At 34.6% G+C, this 21,777-nt stretch overlaps 1 protein-coding gene across 1 annotated transcript; it reads right to left on the reverse strand.

The window, feature by feature from the left end:
• Positions 1–407: 407 nt before the first annotated feature.
• Positions 408–12,313, reverse strand: LOC133196075 (uncharacterized). The gene is made up of 3 exons (XM_061332020.1): positions 12,259–12,313; positions 9,930–10,085; positions 408–682 (listed from the first exon to the last, which is right to left on the reverse strand). Exons 1-3 carry the CDS (start codon positions 12,311–12,313, stop codon positions 408–410), a joined length of 486 nt encoding a protein of 161 aa, XP_061188004.1.
• Positions 12,314–21,777: the final 9,464 nt, after the last annotated feature.

Consider the following 21,777-nt stretch of genomic DNA (forward strand, 5'->3'; position numbering starts at 1 on the left):
CTCGGCTGCGCCTCGGTTGACAATGGTTTTCGAGGGGTGAAAATTTTCAATGTTGCACTCAACTACATGCAATATTTATTATATCATACTGAATGTTTTATACAACTTCATATTACAGTGAAACTTGCGCGCATGAATTCTGCGCAGTCAATACATTCTGGAATATCACCCATCGTCAAGCAATGTTAACTGTTGCTACGTTGGAGGGCGTGGCTTCATTATTCAGCGGGTAAATTAATGTATTTTTTAACAAGTGTTTCTCGACGAATCAGATTCAACTAATTTACATGAAAGTATAACTAATTGTGAAAAATGTAACTCTGCTAATTCCAAAATCATACTTGTTTCCAAATGAATGCATGATTCTGCATTGTTGTAATAATTATCAGAAATTTTTCTCTTCCAATTCATCGGTACTTCAGAATCATGAACATCATCAGAACAAAGACAGTACTAAACAGTGAAAACACTTCGTTAGAAATTGTTCCACCGGATGTCTCCATTATTTGGGGACCATTGCAATAGTTAGTACTACAAAGTGCAATACAAAACTTAAGTCCTGAGAGTGTATCATATGCGCACTGTGTCTGGTTGTTTGGAGAAACAGTTTTTGCCAGTAGGGAGACACTTTTACCCGCGTATTCACCGTCTGTACAACCACGTATAAAGCTTACAGTGGCACCTGCAAGGAATGAGATCATTTCATTTACTAAAGTTGAATAATATCACAATCATTAAGAACAAGCTATGTACTTACTGATGATTGGATGAAATATACTGTTCAGAAAGGAAACGCATATTCCACATTTAAATGTTTCTGGGAGTAAATGTCCCACATATCATAATATATGGGATTTATCCCATGTTTGATAATAAATGGGAATGGGAATACATGTAATACCCTGACTAGTATATATAGTATATATAAGTTTGTCATACATTTCTTTTTCGATGAATATGATTTTTCATTATTTTTTAAAGGTGCTTAGACACAGATTTGAAGTTAATATTTTCTCAAAATTTCTGTATAATATCACGACGTATATATTGCAATAGCATTTCACACGAAAATAATATAATTAAAAACTTATTTTATCTAAAAATTATTGGAACTACGAATTCCTGGACACGTTTGATTAACACATCTTTGCGTTTTCACAAATTTTATCTTTATCCTTAGTATTTAAGAAAAGAAGCGATTTTGTTTTGTATTAATGAAAAACATTACATCTAAAATCCAGAAAATTCAGAGTAGTAATGTGCGAAAGCAAACCCTCTCACTAATATCGTCAGCCCGTGCTCAGTGTTGTGTACAGAGTTTAATAAATTGAATACACCCGTGAAACGTAAACTGTTTCTGTAAACAGGGCACGAGTTCTGTTATTGTTAATGTTTACGATTCACGGGGTGTGTTCAGTTGTTAAAGTCTGCACACACCACTGAGCACGGACTGACAATACTGTGAGTGGGTTTTGCTTTCGAACATTTCTACTCTGAATTTTCTGGATTATAGTTTTAATACTTTTCATTAATACACAACAAAACTGCCACTTTTCTTAAGTATTAAGAATAAAATTAAAAATTGTGAAAGTGCAAGGATGTGTCAATCAAACGCGTCCAGAAATTTGAAGTTTCAATAACTTCGAGATGAAATAAGATTTTTATTATATTTTAGTATGAAATGCTATAGCAACATATAAGTCATGGAATTATACAGAAAATCTGAGAAAATATTAACTTCAAATCTGTGTCCAAGCACCTTTAATGCTATTGTTAACTTCACAGCCATAGTACAAAATCTAACAGAAAACAAACCTGTGATCCTATTCACAAAAAATCATACGACATAAATAAAAATTTGACAACTCCGGATTTTTTTCTATTTCTCGAGCAATTAAGATTTTTCTTTTCAAAATAATTATTTACAATTACAATCTAACAATAAAACAAGCTAATTCAGAGAATTTGTGTCCCCCGCTTAGGGAAAAAAGAAAAGCATGCGCAGTTCGGGGAGGGGGGGGGTCGGACTCCACCCCCCTGGATTTGTAGAATTATTAAATGTATACAAGCATTTTGAAGCAAATAAAAAATGCCAACATGGATATAAAGATTTGATTGCTTATTATTTAATATGTGTATAGAAGATTCTTTTTATATAGAATATTTATCACACCGTAATAATGATTTTATGAGTTTGTACAAGCCAGACGTCATAACTTTTCCATTTCACATGCTTAATACTATCATTTAGAAAATACAAAAATTTTATAAAAAAAAGTCCGTCCGGGATTTGAACCCGGCACCTCTCACATGCTAAGCGAGTGGCATACCCCTAGAGCACGGAGGCACTTAATTAATAGTTAATTAAATGCAAACATTAGGTCACATATAATGTTTATATTCACGTTAGATATTGTCAAAATTTTACACAATATATGGTGTCTAATTTAGCCTTTACTAAACAGTTCTAATAGATGTAATAAGAATATACAGGCCGCCGACAACCTGTATTATACGTAATAACTCTCCACATGCCCCTGTGCTAAAAATAAACCAAGCGACTTTTAATACAATAAATAATTTTAAAAAAAACGGGGCGGGAAACTTTGAGAGGGGCGAGAGAGGTCCTAAGGAGTTATGGCATAAAAATTCATTGCGAAAGCTCAAAAGCGTCTTGAGATATCGACCGGAAACGAAAGTGTAACACACAGGCGGAACGTATGAATTTACGACCTTGAACTTTGACCTTTTGACCCCAAAACCTTGGGCCACAGGAAGTTATGTAAAATTTCATTGCAGAAGCTCAAAGGATTCCCGAGATATCGCGCGGAAACGAAAGTGTTAAAAACAGACAGAATTTATGACCTTGACCTTTGGACCTCAAAATCAATAGGGTTCTTCTTTAGGCCATAGGGAGTTGCTGTGCAAAATTTCATTGCGAAAGCTCAAAGGGTTCTCGAGATATCGCGTGGAAACGAAAGTGTTACAGACAGACAGAAATACAGACAGACAGACCCAAATTAATATCCCCCACTTTCAGTGAAAGCGGGGGACAAAAATATAAGATCTTTTGTGACCTACTATAGCTTAGGTACTTGTGGAATGGACAATTTTTGGTGTTAGTCTTAGGGCGGTACACACGGTAAGGCCTGCCTTATAAGTCTAAAACCTTTAGTTACGTTTAGCAGGACGTACGGCTCTCGCGTCCACACGCTAAGGCAAGACTTACAAGATTATAAACATTTCCATAAATCCACGTCTTTTAGAGCCTTAAACAGTGCACATCATTAAAACAGAAGATTACTAGCTAGGACTTTGGAATAATTTTACCGACCAGTGCATTCACACTTCTTAAAAGAGAGGAGGTTGTACAAAAGCATTTGCGGATATTTTCATTATCTTATTCGAATATACTGTATATGTTTCCTTCAATCTACCCACGTGTTTGATAAAAATAGATTGAACAGTAGGTTATTGTATTTTATTGGTTGAGAGGGACATGACAGCTAAGTCTTGTATTAATTAAATAAGAAATAGAGCAGTGCTCTATTCGAAAGTCAGACTTATAAGGCTTGAACAAGTTGCTGTCCTTTAAAAAAGGACTGCAATACGTGGACCATATCCATGTGTTTTTAAACGAAATTCAAAGGATATTTCTAAATTTAGTGATTTTACAAAGGTGTAATTAATTATTTTTTTTACATATATCTTGTAATTTTTTTTATTTAAGTCTACTTAATTAGGCTGTAATGATAAAAAAAAATCATGACCTTGAAACGATATGAATATGAAATGTTGATCTAGGTATCTATCACAATTGTAATGAAGTCTTTAAAATTAACAACAGAATTAAAAGAGGCTTAAGCGTACAGGTATCGTAATGGTTGATTTTTAACTCCATTGGCAGATCCAGGGAGGGGGGGGCGGGTGTTGGAACCCCTTTATTTTTGCAGAAAGAGGAAGAGAGAGAGAGAATGTTTTTTTCTGTAATATAGATATTTTTACGTCTAGTATTTTCAATAAAATAAGTACTTCAATCTCTGCCCTATCTGCTCTCTAGAAAGAGTTTTGCTTATTGCTTTCCTCCATGTACCTTCACAACCCAGGCCCCGGGCCTCGACCACCCACACGTGACATGAAAGATTTCACTTTGATATCATCGGAATATTCCGGCGGACGTACGGCTATTTTTGGACCATCTTCTAAAGTAACTAACTTTAAGAAGTCATGAAAAGGAGTATGCCTAAGAGAATATTTATATCCTCATTTTATGGGGATATTTTAATCAATGAAGAGAAAGGTTCAAAATGTCCCCGTAATATGTGGGGGAGGGGGGGGGTCACTTTTTCTTAAAAAAAATAATCTTTTGTTATAATTTTAATGTATAAGTTTTGATTTACATTGGAAGCTCCCCCGCACTTTTTGTTGCGGGAAGGTTTAAAATACGGAAAATCAACCATTTAAAAGAAATCAAAATGTACCGGAAAGTTAGACGAAGCCCCCCCCCCCCCTCCCTCCGAAATAGGATTTTACAGTAAAGTGCAAAGGTTGTTATCTTTATTTATTTATCTTTTTATTTTGCTTGTCAACTCTTTCTTGGAGGTTGCTCCCTTTGAAAACCGTTGCCACGGGCTTGAATTCAAGTGCCTGCTGTGTGACCTAGAACCCCCTCCCCTTTTCAAAAACTGCTGGATCCGACCCTGAACTGGAGCACCAGAGGGTCTCGGCACTAGAAGGTCTCGAGTTATCTAAAGCGATGCTAGGTTATTAACTCGATCAATTTAAAAACATAAAAATATTAATTTTGTGTGCGTGTTTTTTTTCTCTGTCTCTTTTTAAATAACGGAATGGTTAATATACAACACCTGAACACCTTCTATCGTAACTTCTCGGCAAAACAATGTGTTTTTCCGAGCTTGCCAGAAAGGTCTGAGAAGATACGACTGACAATCTCATCGCACGTGTGTAGACACCGGGCTATTTGGTAACAGGTTTGCAAGTATAGGTGTGTGCACTGTTTGCTAGTGACGCTTAGACTGGTGACAGTATTTGCTACGGACATGAAGAACTATACACTAGTTTCATAACATGTACAGGTTTTTTTTCCTAGTGAAAACTGGAGTAAATCTTGGATATGGGGTAACCCATATCGATCTATTCTTGTTACAACGACCGTCAATGCACCCATGGAGGAGTTCATTGGTTACTCGGAAAGGTGGCAGAGGTTAACCTTTCGTTAACATTTTCTACAATGATCTGCCTACTTTGAGTGATTGTACCTTCATAGCAAAATTGCTAAATTTTATCCTCGATCGGCCTATAGTTTTGTCATTTAAAAAATCTGGCTGTTTCGATACATGTAACCCATAACGGCTGGGACTTGACATCTGTACTAGATTTATACGGAAGATATTCTATCATTGGAAAGATAGATTTTACACGTGTAGCACAGATCTGTAGCACGCAGATTTTTTTTTATGTTTCTCCCTCCCCCCCCCCCCCCTGGAAAAATGTTGCTACAGGCCTTTATCAAGCTATATTTGGATTGCTGTCTATCAAATTATTTTGCGAACCTTGATGCACAGAACTAATGCCGGTAAACATGGTAAAGACTATCTTTTGAAACGAAGTAGTTGAACTAAGTGTTTAATTCAACATGTTCAAGCTGTCAAGTTATCTATATAAGTTCTTCCTACTTATTTAAAATGCTTGTACCATATAGAATTTAGATTGTATATAAGGATATATATATATAAAAGAGAAAATCGGATCTTGGTTACACCGAAGAATACATAAATACGATGTGTCGATTTTAGAGCGAGGTTTGCCCATGATTGGCATATTCTAATTCGAAAAGGGCGAATTGTTCTAAGGGTAAGTTGTCTTAGAGGCGAACTCTCTAGCATATTCGCGCATGCGTAGCCTGACGTAAGCCCATGGCATCCGGTTTAACCCCGCTTATATATTTTCTGCGTGGACCTCAGGGTCCACGCAAAAAAACGTGCATTAAGGGTGTACACACGGTAAGGCTAGAACTTAAGTTAACTTATAAGGCAAGCCTTACCGTGTGTACCGGCCCTTAAGATTTTTTAAATGGTCAATGGACTTTTGCGATATAAATAGTTAACTTAACAGTTAATTAAACGATAATAATGGACCATTTCAATGCATATATTACGTTGTTTAGGAAGGGAACGACAACCACCATATCCTTAACCCTCACCCATCCCATCTTGACCAATTCCTGTAAAGTTTTCCTTCCGGATCGGAATGTTTTTTCTTGCTTATTCGATTCCTTCAGAAAATGAGATTGAAAGGAGATACTATCCCTCACGAATACGGCATTTTAAGTTATGTTATTCTGCCTCCCATCATCTTTTGTGTTGATTACATACAGGTTAATCATGTTAGTGCCCCTTTCACTATACCTAATACCACTAGTAAGGTTTTCTTAACTATTATCAATTCCGTACATCCTTACATAACGCAGATTTAAATGTCAAAGTAAGTCGTCGACTGTAAAAGTCAGTGCTTCTCGCAAAAGTCCAATAAGAACTACGAACGCCAACTCTTGATTCCCACCTACATTTTAAACCCAAATGGCAATTTGGCCATTTAAACTTATTTGAATACAAAGGACAGTTCATTTTATTTGTAATCTCATTTGATTGATTGATTGATTGTACGTTGTTTTACGTCCCATTCGAGAATTTTTCACTCATATAGAGACGTCACCATATACCGGTGAAGGGCTTCAAAATTTGACCTTTACTCGGCACTTACGGCCATTGAGCAGTGAGGGATCTTTATCGTGCCAACGCCTGCCGTGACAAGGGGCCTCGATTTTTAAGGTCTCGAAGGACCCGCAACTTTCACTTCAAAGTGCCGAGCGCATGGCGAAGGAACAGTTGCTACCCATTTTTTATCGACTTGGGTCAGTCGCGGCCGAGATTCGAACTCACGACCTCCCGATCACGGAGCGAGCGCTCTACCGACTGAGCTACCGTGAACGGTGTAATCTCATTCGAAGTTGGTAAAAAAAATGACCACTTTTGCTGTTTTTGTCTGTAAAATATGTTCCCGCCCGTGGAACAACAAAAGCTTTCAATTGGTATGAATCACAGTACTTTGGATCGTTTAAATCAGACTTACAAAAATTTGGGGTGTAAAAAAAGGTATGAATTTGTGAAATAACAATTCATAATACCTGTAAAAAGGACATTTTGTTTTACGGGGGGGGGGGGTGTAAAAATAATTTCCGTTGATTTCTAGAGTGAAAAACACAAGTTTTACCAAAATTATAGAGTTATCTCTCTTTGTTTTCCCAAATATGTTTCGTTTTATGAAAATTCACACTAATATCTACATAAATATGAAAAACCATTCAAATATGATAACTTTTGAAAATTGACTTTGAGGTAGGCTGCAGAACAATACTATTGTTCGCAGTTCTACAATTACATGTACGTCATCTACAGCATTACTTATCCCTGAAATACACAGAATATCTAACAAGACCGTTTGTAATAAACTACGGGATGCTGGAATTATCGCCATTGTTCTAACCCCAAAACATCGCAAATATAGTAAGTTTTCAAAGGGCTACTAGTTCAAAATGTCTATTGCAAAGCTTGGTGTAAGAGTCAGAGTGCATAAGCTTTGTAAGTTTTACAAAAACTGCCTTCGGGAGGTTGATACATTTAGTGGTGGTAGTGTAATGATGTGGAAAACGGTATTACATACAGGTAGGACTGATCTGGTTCATATTCACAGAACTTTGATAGAAAACGGTATTCTAACGATTTGCTACCTGCACAAGTCTTTCCAGTAATGAAGCATCCTGAGCCACATACGGCTCGTTTGACAAGCGCATTCTAGCAAAGTTATAACATCCTGATCTGATAGATTTAAACCCCATTAAGCATTCATTGGACAAAATGGATAGGCATATCCACCAGAGACAATTGCATCCCAGTATCTGATAGATTTAAACCCCATTGAGCATTCATTGGACAAAATGGATAGGCATATCCACCAGAGACAATTTAATCCCCAGACTTTGCAAGAACTGGCCAAAGCTCTACATTTAGAGTGGGATAGCATTCACATACATTTTTAATACACTAATTATGTTCAATGTGTCACTGTTTTACCATGCGTTTCTTTCTTTCTTTTTTATGCCCCGTTTCGGTGAAGGTTGCACATACTGAAATGAAATTTGTATACAGATTTATCGTAAGAATATCGAGGTCAAGTTCTGTTCTGGGTACAATCGAGCAATTTTTGACAGAGTTATGCCCCTTGGACTTAGAAAAATTCCAATTATTTGCAGTGTCCATTCATTTTCTTCGAAGAGGTTGCACAAACTGAAATGAAATTTGGTATACAGTGAATATCTCGGTCAAGTTTGGGGCAATTTTTGACAGAGCTATACCCCTTGGACTTAAAAAAATTCCAATTATTTGCAGTTTTAATTCATTTTTTTTTTTGCAGGGGTTGCACGTACTGAAATGAAATTTAGCATACAGATTTATCATACAGATATCTTGGTCAAGTTATGTTTTTGGTACGATCAAGCAATTTTTGACCGAGTTATGCCCCTTGGACTTAGAAAAAGTCCAATTATTTGGGTAGGGGAGGGGGTATTAGTGTTTCACAAACATCTCATTCTTTTTTGAACAGTTTATATAAAAGTCTGTTTACTTCACCCTAGATTTATTTTCGAGCATATGAATTAAAGTGAAATAACTGATTTTCGTGGGGTTAAATTTTCGTTGTTTTCGGGGTATAAAGAGACCCACATATTCATGTCCACCACAAAATGTTTTGTTTGTTTGTTTAATAACGTCCCTCTCGAGAATGTTTCATTCATATGAAGACACCACCACTTGCCGATGAAGGACTGCAAATTTAGACCTATACTCGGCACTCATAGCCATTCAACAGTAAGGGATCTCTTCCGTGCCAGCTCTTACTGCGACACGGGGCCTCGGTTTATACGGTATAATCCGAGGACCAGTCTGCACATCCCGCAGTGGGATTCGAACCCGCGACGTAAGGATTCTTACACTGCGACTCTAGAGCAAACGCTCTAACCACTGCGCCATGCGGGCGACTACCACAAATTGTTAAATGTCATATACATAACTACCCAACATTGTAATATGTCATATACATAACTACTCAACAATTCTTCAACCAAGAAATCAAATTCTTTCGAACCCATTTTTTATCTCAAACCAAGATTTGACCCCACAAAGTATGTGATTTTACAGTATATCTAAATAAGTGTCTGAAGGTTGAAAAATACAAGACTCAATGGCATGCCATTTTTCCATCACAAAATTGATACACGAATTATTTCATCTTGTACACCATTAAGCATTTTCCAATTACAACAAATAAATAATTTAATTCGATCGCAAAATTTACCACTTAAACAAATGGCCGAACAGTATGCCTAACTTGATTGCAATGAAATGGGTTATTCCTGTGATTTGAAAACTTTTGGCACAAGGCAAATTTCAGATGAAAACAGATCTAATTCTTTTATTTTATTTATGAGTATCACTGACGACTAAATAAAGCAAATCAATATTAAATACATTGATTGATTTAATAAAAATTGTATGATCTCATAGTTCAAGTATCATCTAAGCGAACGTTCTAATCACATGCTTCTATTTCCTCATCATTTAAGCATGGGTATAAAATAACTAATGACAAAATTAGACGCATCGATATTGATTCATTTGTCAAAATGACTTGTAATAATACCTAGTTAGATAAAATCAAAATCCGGTGATGCCAAAGATATTGAAATTTACAGTTGTAAAATGATTAAGTATTTTTTCTCTCAATTAATACGTTTGCTAAATGCAATCTTGCCTCACAAAGTTAGCTTTTATACACGCGACAGTGGTATTTACCTCCTGCGTTCATTATAGCTTCAATCTTGCAATATCTACTGGCTGTGCAGTTTCGGATAAAAAGTCCTCCTTTAATTCTGTCGTGTAAAAGTCTTTCGCCAGATTTACAGATCTGTCCTGAAGTGGTTTCCTCGCAAACATAGCAAGATGTTCCATCTGCAAAAAATAAATTTTCATTGAATTTTTTTTTTTGGGGGGGGGATATTTCTTCTGCGGAGAAAAGAAAGGAAGACGTTTGTTATGCAGACTCGACTCACATTTACAACAGAATAAAGGAATGGGTGGGCTACTAATTAAAACATGAGACCAATTAGCCTTGACGTTCCCATGACTACATGTATCATGAGTGTCATGGGCTATTACTAATATAGGCCCACCTGGAATTGATCTGGACTTCTGTTAAAAAAATAGAGATTGGTTAGGACATTATAATTATCACAATTCGTAGAAGTTCATGAGTAAAGAAGATAAAGTTCACTGTATTATAAATTACAATATATGACCAACTAAGCCCCATCCTGGAACAATTCTAAACTTTTGTAAATCTAATAATTTACATGCTACTTTGTACATTGACTAATGAAGAATATTTTAAAGATGCATTTTACTCTCAATACATGACCAACTTTAAACCAATTCTGTGACTTGAACCAGTCAGTAATCAGAGGATCATAAATTTTACATATTTAGGTTTGATGGTAATTCTTCATGCTAAAAAATTGCCTTCTACAGAAGCCGGTAGGTACCACGTAGAAAAATATTTTATCTGGCGGCCGCCACATAAACAACCAAGTCAATGAGAAAAATGAGATTTTAAAAGTTTTTTTCTCCGAGCAGTGGAACGAAGAGGCATCAATTTTAAAATTTTTTTGGTAACGGATGAAGCATTTACAGTTTGCCTGATACATGTCCATGAGTAAAGAAAGTTTTACAGGTTTCGACATAAAACCAATGAAATTTTTTCATGGACATTGCTGGGCAGTTATCCAATTAAACAGCGATTCTGTGAAGAATTTTTTTCTAAGTTAAAATTTTAAAAAATAAAAATTGGTGTCAACTTTCTATCGGAAGTTCAAATAAAGAAATGCAGTCCGTAAAACGGTTAACCTTCATCCAGATCGTTATAACCAATTTCTATCCCGGTGAACAAACTCGGTCGAGATCGTATGGAGTCATTAGTTTCGATTTTAAACTTCGTGGCACTGAATGATTGATAAGTCGAAGTTTGGACTTTCGATGTCAGGAAAGATATATGAAAAAAGACACGGACAATAAAAAAGCGAATAAATAAGAGTTTGATGTTGAGCCTCTAAACATTTGTTATTATTGCAATTTTCTATTACTTTTTATTTAATTAGCATGAACTTGGGTAGGACAACTTGCTTTCATAAATTGCTATTTGACTCATACATTATAGATAAAGTCAACATTTTTCAAATTCTATGGTCGATAGAGTGCCCGTGCAATATATCATTAAGTTAAATGTTGACTGACGTTTCTAATAGAAATTGTTACGCTATTATTTTCATATGAAATTCTACGTTTTTTTCCGTTTGTCCGATCATGACAAGGAGTACATGGCGGGTGTGACCGGTTGCCAGGGGATGCTTGCTCCTCCATGACACCCGATCCCACCTCTGATGTTTGCTCTGATCCAGTTTGTATTGTTCCGATGGACCTTTGAGCTTGATTGCTGTTCATTATCTTTATATTATTACATTCTGATTCACAATATTTCTCATGTTTTCAGTTCTTTATTGATTTTTTTTTTACAAGTATAGGAATCATTACTAATTACCGTGCCAATAGTTTGATTGCTTGATTTTCAGAAGTAAAAGAGAATATTTTTTAAGATTTCATGATCTAAATGCAACATTTCTGTAAATAACTTTAAGGTTTAGAAAGGCTTAATATATTTAGTAATCTTTTCCATATTTTCCCCCCAAATGTACACATTATACCTTTTCAAGGTTTTTCAAGGTTTTTACCAAAGACCAAGATGGGTTATATAATTGAAGCTAATATGCATCAGAAGAAATTTATCTAGTTTGATACGTTTTTAAAAACCTGAAAATGAAATGACAATGTACGACGACGTATTCTTTTTAAAGATGATTACGGTACACATGTACATTATCGTCTGCTCCGGAATGAACAAGAGAAGAGTTTTGTTCTTTAAAATCCCCATGATTTGGGCCAGAACACCTAGCATATAACAATATGTTACTAAATTATTATTATTATTATTTTAAACCATCGCTGAAAGATAAGGGCAATATGGATAATATAAAATTAATGAACGATAAGTGCAGTTTCTTCGTAAACTTACCAGAAACTGGCATGTCCAAGAAAAAAGTGACAATGATAGCAAAAATTATCGACATTTCTAACCGAAGTTTCTGTGCTTGTCTCTACATCTACACCATTTTCATTCCTTGGATGGGTAATATTCTCTAGGCGGGCTTTGATTCCTTCGTTTATGACATTAGGAGTTCAATTAATATGCCTAGGTAAAGGACAAAATGGTATGTCAATATTTACTCGTATCTTAACCAATAATACACACGAACCTTTTGACGGAAAGATATATTTTGCTTCGTCTTAAGTTGTGTACTAAATATTGCTAGGTAGGATTGATGGAATATAAAACTTGAGAAAACTTCCACAGATTACATGTAAATCCTCGTGTATTTACCGATAAGGAACACCCAATACTACCTACTTACGATTGAAATAGAGTTTACAGTTGATAATTGTCCTGTAGTTACATGTTTGGGTTTTTTTTCTATTGAAAATATGATCAGTATCAAAGGCTTTTAAATGGACTAATTACATTGATTTAAGCTTATATATATATATATATATATATATATATATATATATATATATATATATATATATATCACATTACTTCCATTGTAAGTGACCGTGTAGTTTAGGGTGGCGCCGCGAGAATTCCATCGGCATCGAAAGCAAGTTATTTGACTTGCCTAGATGGCCGAGCGGTCTAGCGCTCTGTTTCTGTACTGCAAGGAGACAGATTAACTCCGGGATTGGGCAGAAGTGAGTATTCTTATAAAAAAAAGTTTCTCCGTGCTTTCTAAGTTGATATTTCTTCACCTAATTAGGACAGCTAAGTTAGATTAAGAGTTATTGTAACTTATTTGAGCTTCATATAATGTTAATTTCGCTACAGTGTGTATCGGTAACGATCCTCTAATAAGACTCTTGTCTAAATAGCTGCATCTCGCTTCTATTCTTAATGAGCGTGCAGTGTAGGCCGGCTCCACGAAAATTCCAACGCCATTGAAACAACTTTTTTGGACTTGCGTAGATAGTCGAGTGGTCTAGCGCTCTGTTCCTGTACTGCTAGAAGACAGATTTCCTAGGTCGAGAGTTCAAGACCTGGTTGGGGCGGAAGTGAGTAACATCCCTATTAAAAGTGAATTTCCCTGTGCTTTCTTCACTTTCAGGGCAACTATGTTAGTTTCGAGTTATTGTAAATTAAATGTGCTATGTATATATATATATATATATATATATATATATATATATATATATATATATATATATATATATATATATATATATATATATACTTCATTTTCAGCATTTGATCTGTTTACTTGGACCACTTTACTCTGGAGGACAGGATAACCTTGCAGTTTACTTCGAAAGTTATGAACAAGGTTACATGTAAAGATGCAATAAGAACATAATTATACGGTTTCATTGTAAAAAGGAGCACAAAAATCAATTTTCAATACTTTTATTTGCCCGAGATACTTTGCAAGTGATTATTACATTACAAAAATGACAGATCAGATCTTAACATATACCTTAAGATTGATAAATATATGAAAAGCAATGGGGATCGTTTTAACAGTACATTTATTCTTCGTTATTTTTTCTCTGTGCATTGACTACTTAATTACGTAATCCAGACTCAAGAAGAAGACTCAAGTCAGAATTTCAGTAAATTCATTTTATATTAATATCAAATTTAAACATTTTAAAATCATATTAATTATAAACTGAGACTTTTAAATTTAATTTAAATTAATAGTCAAGGAAGAAAAATATTCATATTTTAAATTTTGTGTGTTCTGATTCAAGTCTAAAACTGCATGCTTCATGATCATGAAGCCAGTTTTACTTACTCCAATTCATTTATCAAAATAACATACAGTCCGTTATCTTTTCGCTAGGACGGACGTAAAATCAGAGTGAACGGCAAGATTTAAAGTTGGATATTTTAAAAGAATACAGCCTTGTTTTATTCCATGCTTAAAAGTACATTTTTTTTTCAGATGGAAGAAGTGTTAAAAGCTGATCAACACAAAACAAAATAAGCATTTCTCGGTAACCAATTGTGTTTAGAGTACCAGGCCATTAAGGTGCCCTTATCGTGGCGGGGAGCAATCAAGTTCAGGTGTGGGGGAGGGGCCGGTTATTGACATGATGTCTAGCTTCTGTTCAGCCTAGTAACAACGCTTTTTATCTGACGAGGAACAATACTACCACCTCATCAAGACACCAGACGTTTTGTCATGGAACCTCCCTGGAGAAATAAATTATCTAATATAAAAAACTAATATTAAAATAAATTCGCACATTAGCAGTAGGCGCCAGTGAGTCCTCAGCATCAAGTTTTTCTGCTCATATTTATGATTTCTATGTTCGATCGTGTTACATAAACTTGTGGGTTGAAAGTGAAATCCACTTGTTTCTGAGCCGAGACGTATGTTCTGATTTTTTAGATACAAATACAGAAAAATATTAAAAACTGTTATCATTTTCCTAACATCGATATAGACAGACGGGGTAATTATCTTTTTTTTTCCAAAGTCAAGGGATTTACAATGCAATATCACGTATTACAAGAAGTTTGAGTTACCATTACCAGCTTCTTATGTTTAGTGTTACATGCCTGGCAGATTATGGAAAAATAAAGTTTACGCTAATCAATAATCTTGTTTGTACTCAACTACAACATCATTAGGACCCAAACCCTTAATTTAGTTATCTCAAATATGTACACTGAGTTCATTTTTTAGGTGAATTGCCTATCGTTATAAATTTTTGTCTTATTTAGAGCGTTGTTCATCAGTCATAAGCGTCACTTTTTTTTTTAGCTTTTCTGAAACCGTTATATGAACTGTCAGTAAATTCGGTACATGACACATATGGGCGAACAAAATCGGGAAAATTTATGTTCTTCCTTTTCTTGGACGCGAGAAGGTGGAACCAAATCGTTAAAAGTAGATCAATCTTCATATAACTTCATTTCTTCCTGACATATAGCAGGCAAACTGTTTACATACGTAGTGATAATAAACAAGTGTCCTTTGTTACAGTGAAATTGCAAAATTCACGTCCCCTGCATCAAAAAAGGGTTCAGGCCTCAATTCGGAGCTCCGTAGATCATATATATTCGTACATAATACTAAATAATAAATCAAATTTCGAATATTTGTGAAATTTTCTGGGTTGTGGTTGCCCCCCAGTGTACATGTGCGCGTGAGTTTGACATAAAAGATGACAAACTTTGTAACAATTAATAAGTTAGATCGTATCTAGGAGTAATTGGATTGGGAAAGTCTCTGCACGAAACCCAGGACAACGCAAAACAGCCAAAAGGTATTACTAAAATACATGAATGATCTGACCCCATGACCAAAATTTAGTCATTCATAGATGAATATTTATTGTACACTGACGCTTGAAAATAAAAATAATTTAATCAAGCAACCTGAGAAAGCAATTATACTAGTCCCCTAGCGGCAAGTATTATCTGGTTAACCTTAAATATTAAAAAGGCCAAAATTCCATGAAATATCATCGAAACCAAAAGAAAATGGAAACTTGGTCTTAAACTCATTAAGGTAGACCTTTACATTACATTATTGATAATGATTAATTATAATAACTTCTCTCACTAGAGTACAATTTAATAGAGCCTAGTCCCGCATCAGAACACTTGGCCAAGTGGTCCACTTAACCCCTGATTCTGAGGCGCCACAAAATTTTGCAGGATGCACCCTAAGTCATCATAACCATGCACTTCATTTATCTGTTAAACATCCAGGGGAACAGAAAATGTATTTCAAGAATTCATACATTTTACTACATAAATATAGAGTCCCACCCTAAAACTAGAACCCCTTACCCAGGGGCCATGAAATAATATTCAGATTTTTGGAAGAGGCAACGCTACTTATCATAACATGCACTAGGGATGTCTTCCTAATATACAGGAGCAGAATTTTTTTTTCAAAGAAATAATGCAATTTCATTATATAATGAATAGAGCCCACCCTAACACCAGAACCTCTGACCCTGGGGGCATGATATTCACAATTTTAGAAAAGGCAGCCCTGCTCATCATTATCATGCATGCAATATAGCTTTCAAATAAGAAGGTACTCAGGCGCAATAAAGAAGATTTTGAAAGAAACAATGCATTTTCACTATATAATCAATAGTGCCCCTCCGCTTTTACATCAGAACCCCTGACCCAGGGGTTATGATATTCAAAATTTTAGGAGAGGCTTCATTGCTCATCATAACTATGCATTTAGTTTCTTTGTTTAATATACAGGAGTAGAAAAGAAGATTTTTAAATAATTTATGCAATTTCACTATATAATCAATACAACCCCACCGTAACTCCAGAACCCCTGTCCCTAGGGCCATGATTTTCACAATTTTGGCAAAGTATTCAATTGTATATTATAACCATGATTATACAGTTTGACTGCTTGATGTCCAGGAGTAGAGAAGAAGGTTTTTTGAAAATTGCATTAATTTTGATGGTTTTGGCCCCATCTCTCAGGCCCCAGTGGGGCACGGATCTTGAAATTCACAATTTTTGTCCCTTTTTGCCCAAAGATGCTCTTCCAAAAAAAAAAGTTAAAATTGGTTCAGCGGTTCCAGAGTAGAAACCAAAAACATTCAAAAGTTTACGAAAGACGACGGACGAAAACAGATTGCAAAGGTCACATGAATGACTAAGGGTGACCTTAAAAAAGGTGCGGAAAACTAAGTGGGACAGACTGACGAGAAGGAAACCTTTAATTCCCTCTGATTCCACCGATAGGGGACTAATGACATTTCAACTTATTTGTGTTTTCATATAATTTGAAGGCAATATACAAATTATGACAAGTTTCAAACTGCTTCTAGATCCTGGGGCCAGTAATATTGCCCTCTTCTTTGGAAGACGGTATACAGAGTTGAAGTATTTTAGAGTCTTCGGACTATGCACTTCCTCTCCTGTAATTGGTAGAAAATGCATGATGTGAAAATTTTCAATTATTCATTGGTTGAAATGCTGTGCTTGGCAAGGGAGATAATTTGCAAGAGATCTAATTTTCGTACGACTTAACCATTTTTTCCAAGATCTTTAATCTTTAGAAAAAATCGACAAAACGAAAAGAAAATTGCAGTAAATGAAAATGACACTTTAATTTTTTCATAGCAACTATAATTAAGTTCTTCAATGTATTCCCGATTAACAAAAAGTTCTTTTTCTGCATGCAAACATTGAAATATATGTTTATTCTTTTCCCTTCGTTTATATGGTAGTGCTAATTTATGTAAAAAGCTGTAGATGAACAAAGCCAACAACCATAGTCGTTAAAATTAATACGGCCTCTCAGTTGACAGTTAAAGGTTGTTTTTAAAGACGGCAAAGCCTTTTGAAAAAGCTATACTTGTTAGTAGTGCAGCTGAACTTTTGAAATAGGAAGATATATAGTTTATGAGAACATGCGCGCTCGTGGAGTTAAAGTTATTAACCTGCAAAAATGAAATAGTCACACATAAAAATATGAGATATAAGACACTTTTTTCATTAAAACTTCACACACAGTAGTATTTCTCTCTCTGTTCTATCTTGTCAAATGAAAATCTGCAACATAATATGATATTCTGAGGTTTATACAGTATTTTTGTGTATTTCGTATTGTCATTTTATATCTTCATAAAGTCTTCATGTACATGTACCTACATTAGAATTATCTTGATACTTTTGGTCTTTTAGTTTAGCATAAAAAAGAAGACACTTTCAAAAAGTAAATCTTACTGTTGGAATTTTTTAAGGGCATCTTTTTTTAAAAATTATAGTAAAAATTAACTGGCTGTGAAAGTCTGTTCATGCCGAAGGATTTCCAATGTGACGTGAAACATTCATTTGGTAGTTTCTGATTTTCACCTTTCTCAAAAGATATATTTGGACATATCTGGGGATGGGGGAAGGGTTGCCCATTCATGGACCAACCCATTCAATTTTTTTCGTGTTGACCATATACATGTATTAAGTGGATATAAAAAAAAAAAAAAACAGCCACATTCCTGTTTATTTCCACATTTATAACAATTTGGATTTTTTGAACTTTATTGCCAACCTACTTTTTAAATAATCATGCACATCTGATACATACATCTTTAAGCCTGTCAAACAACGATACCAACTAACTTGTTTCACTTTGAATTTTGATAACCGACTGAGATTTTTTCTATCATTTTCCTATGTAAAACTTTGATAATCTACAGTGGTGGCCCCATTCTATCCTAATCCCAGTGCTATGGTTAGAATTAATTTTAATCTACACTTTCTAATTTGCTTTATATTGTTGCCCTGCTGTTGTAGGAAAAGATTTTAAAAAATGTTTACTTATTTATATATAAATTGTGCAAACGTAAGTTTAGACTTTTAGTATATCAAAGAATCAACGATTGAAACTGAAATTATAGTTTTTAATTTAACTGCAAATGACTGATAAAACTAAACAATAAAAGCAGTCAACAATTTACATGTATGCGCCCCCCCCCCCCCAATAAATTTAAAAACCTTGAATTTGCTGACAAGTGTACAGAAAACATATGTATTTCATCAAAGTTGAGTAGAAGTGCAGAAGAAATCAAGTGCATTTTTATTTCTTATATGACAGCAAACACATATTCTCCTCTCCTATAAGCATATAATGCCCCCTATCATAATACCAGATCTGTAGAGGAACAATTGTATGCATTATCTAGCGGCCGGGAATCACAAAAAGAAATCCTAGAGAAACTTTAATTGTAAGTTTTCTTTCTAAATGTAGAGTCAATAATTAATACTGAGGAAGAGGAAGGAGGCACTATTAAACAAAAAAATGCTAACAATTGGGGAAAAATTAGATATTTTTAACGTTATCGAATATCACGATCCAATTCGCTGTGGTAGGATGGGTCATAAAACTTGTATTATAAATAACGAATAACTGGTAGACATTTTGTATCATGAATTTATTTCCAGATGGAGGGAGAAATTCACACTTATAGAAACAGCCTCTCACGAAATCCACCAGATCTTATAGTGACGTGAGTTCTTGAGATTTTAAAATAAACCAAAACTGCAACGCAATGCAACAAAGGTACCTATAGTATAAAGCAATTCACCATTCACCTACAACTGTTATGGGAACCGGACAATTTTACATACAGAAAACGTAATTATTTATTTTATTTATTTACGTCAGCCTGTTGTACCGAGTAGGGGTGGGGACTGCATGCATCACTACCCGGCCACCCCAGTTTGTTGCAGTATGGTCCAATTTGGATATGTTATTATAATAAAAAAAAATAACACTTTAAAATTGAAGGAACATTTCTCTTAAAATTACCTATTATTTTTTTAAATTACTGAATAGTTTTAAGTGTAAAATCACATATTTAAGGGTCAGTATATTATAATCAGGATGTTTTAATAATTATAAACTGAAAGCAGCTTGCAAATCGGATTTTCTGCATTTTAAAATTAATATTTAAAACTGAGTTATCATTCTTTATTCAGTGAACTCCTTGTTTTCAGCAAAGAAAACTTTTCCACACACACACACACTCGCTTTATTCAGTCCCCCCCCCCCACTACGTTGCGAAGATATTATAAACATCATAGGATAAAATTAAAGGACTAGCTTTTCTTTATTGTGAAAAATTGAATTACCTTTGTACATGCATGGTTGTTATTGCAGCCCGGACGACCGGGCTGCTCTATACATATAAGTTTAAGTTTGGTGTATGGGACTGACGTGGAAGAAGTAATGCAGAATTAAAGATTAACTATACATTAAAAAGATTATACATCAGAATGTTCTTTCCCTTTATAAATTACGAGATACACAATATATACTTCCATGAAGTACATATTTAAAAATAAATGTTTTTCATATGTAATATACAAAGTTGCTTATCATTTACTATTGACAAAATGACATCAACAAAATTATTACCTTTTTCATCCCTGAAGTCATAAACGAATCGAGCAAAGACTATTGAACAAACACCCTTGCTTTCTTATAATAGAAGAAACGATGTGCTCCTGCAGAAAGTAAGCAAAATTATTCAGAGTACAAGTGAGAAAGAAGGAGGAGCGATTGATTCTTGCCAGGAAGGCATTAAAAAAGAGATGTGATATCCCTGAGTGTGTTGTTCGTGCAATTTATATTCCAATGAAATTCGGAGATATTTTCTTTAAATTTAAGTTTCGACATTCATTGTGATTTGGAATTCATCATTTCATTTCATTATTTATTGGAACAATATTACAAAGTTTCAGGTTTTGTTTCTGTGACTTAGAATATATATTTCATTACATTGTGCAACATGTTGGATTAATTACTTTAAATATTCGGGGTTTTTTGTATTTTCTTAGTCTATTAACTTACCTGTAGCCGTCCAGTAAGTTACTAAACACTGTTCATTATTTTTTTAATAATGGACAGATTTTTTTTAACTTATTGGACGGTCACAGGTAACTTATAGGACCTGACTTGGGCCTTTCAAGAAATAGAAAGTTTTAAAAGAACAAAAGATGATGTCATACTAATGTTTTTAATGAAAGATTGTATTTGCTGACAAGGTCAAGTATCTACCATAGAACTAACGAAAAGATGACTTTAAACGAGAATGCTGATATTCTTGTTTCATCAACTTGTTTGTCAATAACTTACCTCGTTTTAGAAATTGTTCATACGTAGAGCATGCTCTGGCATATCGAATCAACTGAGAGATATAAACCGCTTGTGCAGGTGATAAGGGTATACTGCTGCATAAGTAAGGGAAGTTGACGATTGAAATGTTAAAGTCATCCCGTTTATCATAAAGCTTTGTTGTTAGATTACCATTAACGTCTTTTTTTCTAATAAAATATCCAAATATGAAACAGATGTGTCAGAGTGATATCTTTTATCTCAAGCTCACCGGGATATATCGTGTCGACATAAGAATGGAAATAACCATTGTTAATTGACAATACGTCGTCGATATATCTAGATGTCGAGTTGAAGGCCACCGGAAGTTTTTTGAATTTCTTTTCACGTTAAAGATTTTGAACAAATTCTGCTTCATATGAATACAAAATATGTCTGCTAATAACGGGGCGCAATTGGTACCCATGAGAATCCAATAGATTGTTGGAAGACCTGTTCTCCAAAAACCACATAGATATTGGCAATCAGAAATTCTAGCATCTTTTAATGTTAACTTCAGAGTACTTGTGCGTACAATCAGATTGATTTTTAACAAAGTAAATTTGCAAATGACCAAAGACAAGGTAAGTAAATTTACGAGCTCCATTTTTATTGAAAAAGCAGCTGTCAATGATATCAAAAAGAGTTCCATATTAATCGAAAAAACAAATACGAGAATAGAGGGGAAACGAGTGTAAGTTCCCTTAAACAATAATGTTTTTATTACTGAAAAGAGGAACAATTCTCTTTTAGCGTAACATTTACTAAAGAGGGGAATTGTGCCCAACCTGTTTAACATTGGCTTTTCCAAATTTAATCTTGGCTTATCCAAC

Source organism: Saccostrea echinata, unplaced genomic scaffold (assembly GCF_033153115.1).
Source record: "Saccostrea echinata isolate AGI-Se365-2 ecotype Australia unplaced genomic scaffold, CSIRO_AGI_Sech_v1 ptg000030l, whole genome shotgun sequence".
Classification (NCBI taxonomy): Eukaryota; Metazoa; Mollusca; class Bivalvia; order Ostreida; family Ostreidae; genus Saccostrea; species Saccostrea echinata.